Source organism: Brassica oleracea, chromosome C3, assembly GCF_000695525.1.
Source record: "Brassica oleracea var. oleracea cultivar TO1000 chromosome C3, BOL, whole genome shotgun sequence".
In the NCBI taxonomy this organism is placed as follows: Eukaryota; Viridiplantae; Streptophyta; class Magnoliopsida; order Brassicales; family Brassicaceae; genus Brassica; species Brassica oleracea.
Window position 1 is genome coordinate 7,759,361 of NC_027750.1, and position 9,359 is coordinate 7,768,719.

The 9,359-nt window shown below is 33.9% G+C and overlaps 2 protein-coding genes across 2 annotated transcripts; one reads left to right on the forward strand and one right to left on the reverse strand.

Moving 5' to 3' along the window:
• Nucleotides 1-784: 784 nt before the first annotated feature.
• On the reverse strand, nt 785-1,637 carry LOC106334168 (dihomomethionine N-hydroxylase-like). The gene is made up of 2 exons (XM_013772495.1): nt 1,226-1,637; nt 785-1,054 (listed from the first exon to the last, which is right to left on the reverse strand). The coding sequence occupies exons 1-2, from the start codon at nt 1,588-1,590 to the stop codon at nt 790-792; spliced, it is 630 nt and encodes a 209-aa protein (XP_013627949.1). The 5' UTR covers nt 1,591-1,637; the 3' UTR covers nt 785-789.
• A 2,120-nt stretch (nt 1,638-3,757) lies between these two features.
• LOC106333731 (UDP-glycosyltransferase 79B9-like) lies at nt 3,758-5,111 on the forward strand. The gene has a single exon (XM_013772151.1). The coding sequence runs from the start codon at nt 3,768-3,770 to the stop codon at nt 5,109-5,111; it is 1,344 nt and encodes a 447-aa protein (XP_013627605.1). The 5' UTR covers nt 3,758-3,767.
• The last annotated feature ends 4,248 nt before the right edge of the window (nt 5,112-9,359 follow it).

Here is a 9,359-nt window from a genome sequence, read left to right on the forward strand (position 1 = left end):
AGATTTTATAAACAGATTTATTATTCGACAAATATATTTTTTTGAAAATAAATCTGCCCTCGATCAAATATTAAGGGTACTTGGTAATAATATTTTTTTTTTGTTATAACTATGGACAAGGACAATTTTGACTAGAAAAATATTTCAATAATTTTCAAAAAATATGAGTTATTCTAGTAATAACACAATTAATGTGTGTCATTTTAGTAAACTTCCCTTTTCAAAATCATTCAAACATCAAATCTTGCATTTTTCATGTGAGACATGCACTTCAATAATGTTCTTTATAGACCTCACAAGTTTGTCATATATTTGTGAAGATTTTTCCTCATTTGATTGCATATTCGAACTTTGAAATCATTGTGAAGTTTCTCATCGACATGAAAACTTTAGTTTATACAAAGACGAGCAGTTTATTACAGCGTAAAATATATATATTCTTGTTGTTTGTTTCCTCAGATGATGAACATGAACAAGATCCTGAACCAGAATCTCTCTCTCCTCTCTCTCTGTCTCAGCCAAAAGAAATTTATCCATGTTTACAGAAGCTGTAGAGAAAGTTTTTGTAGGCTCCACCTTCCAAGTTGCAACACCAAACTGATCCAAGTCTCTGAAGGATTGTGTATCATCAAATTATACAGACCAAAAATATAAATTATTTAAGAAAGTAAAGAATAATTAACAGAAATCTCCACAGTCTTGAGTACTTGTCAAGAGATTTAAACTGCTAGCAGTTTCTTTTGTATTCTCTTGCTGTTTTGTGTGTGTGTGTGTGTGTGTCCTTGATGTCTAGTATAGGTCGCTCTTGACATTGTTGACTTTTGTTAACAAGTATTTTGTTGCCATTTGAGTGTGGGTGCATACGATATCCCTTACGTTCACTAACCCACCTTTCTTGTATAGGTTAAGAACATATGCGAGGAGGTTGTCGGATTCCAAGTTTCTAACGTCGCGTAATAAGTCTAAAGCCTTTGTGGACATTAACTCGGACGTCATCACTTTCTTCATCTTCATTTGTCTCTCGCCGTACTCATCGAACACCACCCCCTTGTACCTAATGTTTAGCCAAAACTTAATCACTTCACATGTATACAGTTTTATGGAAGACGTAGGTTACCCATTTTTTTTTTGGACATTAAACGGCTATTTTAATTTTCAAACGATGAACATAGGTAATTCATATTATAAGTGGTGGATAAATATCTCTATTATGAAATATAGTTACCCGCAACTTATGTATTCGGCGGAGTAAGAGTCCGGCCTGTCTGCAAACACCGAGTCTTTTTCCTTGACGACTTCACGGGCAATCTCATCAGACGTTATGGCAATGACATGAACACGACCGAAGCGGAAGCAAGCTATATCCGTCTTCATATCGTTCATCACACGAACTATCCACTTGGTAGTTGGTCTGTTCATGAGCATTCCCACTAAGTTTCCGATCATCGGAATTCCAGGCGGGCATGGAGGGAGCTGCTTACCACCACCATCATCCCCAAGAAGAAGTCCTAAGAACCATTTTATGAGAAACAACATACCCAGAGTGATACAAAATGTGATATAAACTGAGGTGAAAAAATTATATTCCATCACGTTTCTCCCAATTCTCAGTAAGAATTTTGGGCTAGTTTATTATTATTTTTTTGGTTATGCATTCTCTAAACATAGATTGTAAATATATATTGATCTAGGTGTTTTCCTTCATTAAATACAGCAACAATTTTTCAAAATTTAAATTTAATATTTCAGATTTTATTATTTCCTTACCAATATTTTCATAAAATTTTTGATTTAATTAAACTTAAAAATCAAGATAAAATAAACAATTTTATTTATTTAAAGTTCGTATTTAAAAATATATATGTAAATATATTTTAAATTATAATATATATATATATATATTTTTTTTTATTTATATCTTTTGGTTAAAATATATTAAATCATTGTATAAAATTAAGAATAATTTTTTTGATAAGATTGTATAATAATCAAAAAGTAAAACTAAATAGTATTTATAAGATTTTTAGATATCAAAAAGAAACTAATGGTATTAAGATAAAATTTATATTTTTAAAAAATACATAAAATACATAAAATTTTGAAGAAGTTGTTAGTAAAAATGTATTATTATAAAAAGTAGAATTAAATAATATTTTAAAATTTATGATATTTGGAAAATTTTGAAATTTGTTATATTTCCATTATTGTATTATTTAATGATATATCTGAATATATTTACTTTGATAAAGATATGAGTTATTATCATAATAGTTATGGATCCGTGCGTTGCACGGGTTTTATTTGAGGTTATCACTAACACATAAAAAGAATGAAAATATTATTTCACATTAGATCTTGGATTTTCCAATATTTATCGATAACTTATTTTAGTAAAAATATTATTTTTTCTTATATCAATTTTGTTTAGTATTTCTATTTCAATAGTCATGGTGTTTTTCTATTAAAAATTATTAAAAAGTAAATTTAGTTAATTATAAGAAAAATAAGATTACTTTTACGTTTTTATTTTATTTAGACTTTTAAAAAAGAAATTAATTATTTTATTTCTTTTAGATTTTTATACAATTATTTTATTTTTAATAGAAAAATTCTGTTTAATTATTTATATATTTTGTCTTATACATACAAACACATATTTATCATATTCACACATACTCATGTACGATAATAACATCAAAATTAAAAGTTATGCTAGCATCATAAGATGTAATAAGGATAATAAAAAGTTGAGTTGTATCAAAAAATTAAAAGAAAATACTCAGGTAATACTTTTCATATAAATACTATTGTTTTCTGTAAAAATTATATGTGAAACTTTAAACCTAAATATAGATGTGAAATAATTATAGTTATGTTTGTCTTAAAAATTAAAAGAAAACACTCAGGTAATACTTTTCAAATTTCTTATTATTCCTAATTTTTTTTACCATTTATAAGGTATAGTTTTTTTTTTCATTCTTTTTATTTTAGAGGAATATAGAACAAATTTGTTCCTCACTAAAATTGATAAGGAATACTCTTCTTTTTTATTCCTCTAATTTTATTCCTCTGCATTTTTTCTCTACTCATTCCTAATGTTCCTATAATGGTCACTAGAAAGATATAAAATCTTGTAGATAATTAATCTTAAGGGGTAGGAAATCATGTAGATATAATCTTAAGAGGTATGAAATCATGTAGATACTATTTTAAGAGGTATGAAATATTGTAGATAATCTTAAGAGGTATGAAATCATGTAGATACTATTTTAAGAGGTATGAAATATTGTAGATAATCTTAAGAGGTATGAAATCATGTAGATACTATTTTAAGAGGTATGAAATATTGTAGATAATCTTAAGAGGTATGAAATCATGTAGATACTATTTTAAGAGGTGAAATCATGTAGATATAATCTTAAGAGGTATGAAATCATGTAGATACTATTTTAAGAGGTATGAAATATTGTAGATAATCTTAAGAGGTATGAAATCATGTAGATAATATTAAGAGATATGAAGTCTTGCAGATAAAGGGGTAGAAATATGTAGAAACTCAAGGAATTGTATACACAGCTTAAGGGGTAAGGGGTAAGCATATTCATGTGTTAGATCGGTTTGATCTCAGCCGTCCATCAAGGAAAGTTGGAATGTGTATATAAAGGGGTGATACCTGTAAATTATCAAACAAAATTTTCTTCTTAATTTTGGCTCTCTTGAAGAGTTTAATTTTTTTGTGTTTTGCTTGTTTCAATAAGTGAAGAAAAATGGGACAAAAGCTCCACGCTCTTATGTTCCCATGGTTCGCTTTTGGTCACTTTACTCCATACTTGCATCTAGCCAACAAGTTAGCTGAGAAAGGTCACAGGGTTACTTTCTTGCTGCCTGCGAAAGCTAAAAAACAATTAGAACCTCTTAACCTGTTCCCAGACAGCATCGTCTTACATCCTATTACCATTCCTCATGTTGATGGTCTTCCTGCTGGCGCCGAGACCCCCTCGGACATCCCCATCACGTTGTGGAAGTTCTTGATCGTAGCCATAGATCGTACACGCGATCAAGTCGAAGTCGCGGTTCGTGCTTCGAGACCGGACCTGATCTTGTTCGATTATGCTTACTGTGTTCCAGAAGTGGCAAAGGAACATGGAGTAAAGAGTATGATGTACAACGTGATATCAGCAACATGTATAGCTCATGACCTTGTCCCTGGTGGTGGATTCGGAGTTCCTCCACCTGGTTATCCTTCATCTAAGTTGTTGTTCCGCGCACATGATGCTCACGCCATGTCGTCATTCTCTGTTTACTACAAGAGGTTTTACGATCGGTTTACCACAAGTCTTACGAATTGTGATTTCATTTCGGTTAGGACGTGTGAAGAAATTGAAGGTAAGTTTTGCGACTATATAGGGAGTCAGTACAAGAAGAATGTTCTCTTGACCGGTCCAATGCTTCCTGAGCTAGACAGAAGCCAACCGCTTGAAGACAAATGGAATCATTGGCTGAGCGGGTTTGGACCAGGATCTGTAGTGTATTGTGCACTTGGCAGCCAAATCACTCTGGAGAAAGACCAATTCCAAGAGCTATGTTTAGGAATGGAGCTCACTGGTTTGCCGTTTTTTGTAGCGGTAACGCCACCAAAAGGTGCAAAGACTATTCAAGAAGCGTTACCAGAAGGATTCGAAGAGAGGGTAAGAGGTCGTGGAGTAGTTTGGGGAGAATGGGTGCAGCAACCGTTGATATTGGCTCATCCATCAGTAGGCTGCTTTGTGAGCCATTGTGGATTCGGTTCGATGTGGGAGTCTCTAATGAGTGATTGCCAGATAGTCTTGATTCCATATTTGGCTGATCAAGTTCTCAACACGAGATTGTTGACTGATGAACTCGAGGTTGCGGTTGAAGTGCAAAGAGAAGAAACAGGATGGTTCTCCAAGGAGAATTTGAGTGTTGCGGTCAACTCTGTGATGGACAAAGATAGTGAGATTGGGAGTCAGGTGAGGAAGAACCACTCCAAGTTGAAAGAGCTTGTGGTTAGTCCTGGATTATTAACCGGTTACACTGATAAATTTGTAGAGACTTTGGAGAACCTACTCAAGGATACAAAACTTCAATGAGTTTCTTTAGCTTGATAAGAAGTACGTAGCAGTTGTTTCAAATAATGCAAATATTCTTAAACCATGCAACGGAGCGGTTGTCTTTGTTCATTTTTGGTTTTTATAAAATTTATTTACTCATTTGTGGTATGCTTTTTCCATTTAAACAAAATTATAAGCCGCAAGTTAAATACATTTATAGCTTTATGATTTTTTTCTTGAGAAAAATTTATAGCGTTATGTTCTTTTTTATAGCGTTATGTTCAAAAAAATATTTATAGCGTTACCATCATGTCAGTGCTTAAAGGTATATTATCTTTAATTATTGATTACATCAAGTGTTTTTTTTCTTAATTCAGAGTTGATCTTATTAAAAAATAGAATTTAAGTTTTTTATTTATTTTGCAGATATAACATACTAAATTTCAGTTATGAATTGATAAAAAAACCAATATGATTCAAAAGGATGAATTGATAGAACCAAACATACAAATTACATAAACACCAGGGCTTGAAAGGCTGCATCAAAGTTGTTTCCATGGCCTTAGCTTCGAACCCCTCGAGAGTGAAATCAGCGATGATGCACGGCTGAACTGACGGCTACCACCACCAAGAGTCACTCTCTGGGCACCAGTTTGGAGACTCACCGGAGATCTAACCGCACGGAAGGGAAGAGTGGCCACTGTAGACGAAGCTCGACAAAATAACGACATTGCCGCCGGAGGATTCTTCTAGGGTTTGTGCCAAGAAATGAGGGCTGCGCTAGAGGAAGATCGAAGGGATTTTGAGACTCAGAGAGGGAGATAAAGAGAGGTATAAGGATTTTATAATGACTGCCCCAACTACTTAATGGGTAGCGATCGATCTAACATTACAATATTCATATTCATGCATCTGATGGTTGTCTTCGTATTTCTTTTTTATTTATCTACTTGTATTCTACGTGACGTGGAAGCGGACAACGCGGAAGAAAGTACCAAAACCTAGAATCGAGCTGATTTGCCAAGGCTTAAGAACCATGTTCTAGCCCAGTTATACTATATCTACCATTGTTTAAGTACTTGTATTGATTGTTTTTTTTTTTTTTGGTAAAAACTTGTATTGATTGTTATAAAGCATATTCGGTAGCTTTGTACAAATGCACACGTTTTTTTAGAATACTCTGTAAAGATTGTATCCAGCACATGTATACGGATCATTCTAAGCTGACTTTGAGGAAGCTAAAAGGTGTGTGTAGTAAAAAGGAAAGATTTAATACATCAAGAGGGAAGATGCTAAGTTGCGGAAGCAACTCAAACTTGAGTTGTTTCTTTTTTTATCTTTTGCCTCCTTAAGTTGCTTCCACTTCTCAACCGTGTTGATAAGTTCACCAGTTTTGATGAGATATATTGCCTTCTCTCCATCTTCAAGGACCTTGTGACCCACTCGGCTTACCACCTCCTTTTTTTTCTAATACAACATCACGTTTGAGCTTAAGAATTTGTCCAGGCTCTTCATGTGTGTGGTCTTGACGCTAACATCTTTGATGACAATGGTACTGTTGTGGGTAAAGATCTTATTGATTTCTCCAATTTTGCCCTTGTCTCGTCCACATATAACTTTCCAACTTGACGTGCATCTTGTGCAGGATAGGAAGACTGTTTGGTTTGCATTTTTTCCGTTCCCAACGCTTAAGCTGAAATGGAAAAACACAACAGAGTAATGTTGAATATAACATAGCTCTTCAAGCTTGTTTCTTAGAATGGTTAATGAATGGTTTGAGCATATATAATTAGCTTTACCCCATCATGAAGATAGTCTAGACTGGGTGCCACGTCTTAAGCAAGGTATACTCCTCTCAAATCCAGCTCAACGGTTCATGTGTTTTTCACCTGTGTATCAAGAAATCATATTGTAGTGTGTTTCAAATTTGTATAGGAAACGATAATACCAAGTTAACTCATTTCATACTCTTTTTTCCTTAAATCCTTTATAAAGAAAGAGACGAGTAATTACAGATGACAGTGAGTTGCATTAGGAGTTGATCCAAAGGGAAAATTCAAGCAAAGGTGTCTTGGAGGTTGGGGGTAATCTCTACAAGCAACCTGTTCAAGAGATTCCATCAAATTTTCAAAACTAAAACTAGAAAAAAAAGTATTGATATAGAATTAAACCTAAACTTCAAAACTGAAACCTGGCCCGTCTCGTGGATAATATCCAGATCTTTTGGTAGGAGTCACTTCTTTTAATCGTCTCCATCTACAAGAAGAATCAAAAGTGTCGCAGTCAAGAATGTTTGATTATTTTTAAAGAATGCTTTTTTTTTTGTCATCTAGTAGATTAATACTAACTTGACCAAAGTTTTACACCAAGCCAGCAAATATATGTAATCTTTCTGGAGCCATAAGCCGGACAGGTGATATGCACCCTCCGGAGACAGATTAGTACAGCCACTAAAACATAAACTAGACACAAAAAAAAAGACAAAGTTGATTTGGAACATAGGGAGATAGACAATACTCTTCACAAGAGGAGAAGATGGATGGAGCTGGAAGCAGAGATGAGTGTGAAAATGATGCAAGCCTAATTATTTGAGTTCGAAGATGACCTCCTAGAACAGTTTCACAGGTGAACCCCGTTCAAACCATACCTAAAATTGCTTCATCAACAAGAAGCCCACAAGAGAGACGATCTTCAACCCGAGCAGCCAAAGAAGACGACGGTTGGCAATTAACTACTCAAAGACTGCACACAATTGAGTTAAGACTCCACAGCCTGTTAAGAAATCCGGAGAAACCCGTTGGTTTCAAACCAAGGAACTGCACAACTTCCCCACTTCGTAATATAATACAATTAATATGTGTATCTACTGCTTGGCAGTAACACAAACCCGGTCCATCTTCTGCTTCAGCTGCTGCCACCCTGTGGTAGAATCTTTATAAATACATAATGATTCACAAAAGAAAAGTATTTATTTAATGGAGTAGTTCACAAAGGAAAGTATATTTATTTAATAGAATAAAGAAAAGAAAAGGGACCTTTTGGAGAGATTCCTTAGTGTTATTTCTGTGTTATTCCAACACATCACTTGTTTATCAGTTTCTTTATTTCTCAAGGTTTATTCTATGAAGCTTAGAAAAGTCATAATGTCAGCAATTTATATCGTTAGAACTTGGAACTGCTTGGATTTGGAATATTGTTTTTCAAACAATTAAGTATTGATAAAATTTTGGAGAAGTATAATTTATTAAGTTAGTTAATTCTGTTTTTTGGCAGAAAACTTATAATTTGATTTTTTTATGAAGCTTTTATGGTGTGATTTGTGAGGAAAGAACACAACGCGTAGACGTTTATACATTTGAGGGGACCCATCCTGTTATCTCCACTTGGATGTTGCGATTGGGTGTGTCTGTTAGTGTTAGACACGTGGCGTTTCAGGATCCTCTTGTCGGATAGGAAGACTTTGACTTTCAACAAGAAACCGTTTTTATTTTTGAGTTAACTGGCCCCCGTACTAGGCCCGAGCATAATATCCGTAACCCAAAATCAGAACCGAAAAACCCGATACATATCCGGTCTGAAATATAAAAAATATCCGAATGGGTCTTGTAAGGCGGTACAAAATATATCCGAACCCGAAGTGTTATTAACCGAACCCGAACGGATAACCCGAAAAACCGAAAAATCTGAAAAAATATCCGAAGAAACCGATCCAAATGTCCAAAATAATATCTATATATATATATAAAGATGTTGGTGACCCTCCTATGATGCCACGTGGAAAGTCGTGCATCCTAGAAGCGACACATGTCCCCTTTCACAAAAACGATGCGTTTCATTTATTTTTGTTTGTGTTCCGTCTGGGTTTTCGTTTTTTCTGTTGTCATTATTTTAGTTTATAAAGTCCAGTCCACTAAGAATTAACTCCAAATGTATATTCGAGACTTATACATATTGGACTACTTTGTTAAATTGGGCCAAATTCTAATCTTAACAAAATAATATAGTAGAAAATATAAAACAATTTTAAATTATTAAAATATTACAGACAAAAATAAACAGAAATTATAATAAATCTAAATATAGAATACTTATGTCGGTAGAAGAAGATACGACAATAATGGCGATGGTGGAAGAAATGACAACGGTGGTGGCCGGAACAAATGACAGTGCTCAGTTGCAAATATGGTAAATGTAAACAGCGTCGGTGGTGATGTGTAAATGGTTCTCCACGTTCTACTCCAAGAAGTCAGATCTGAAACATGCAAATGAAAAGGAAAATAAGTCGAG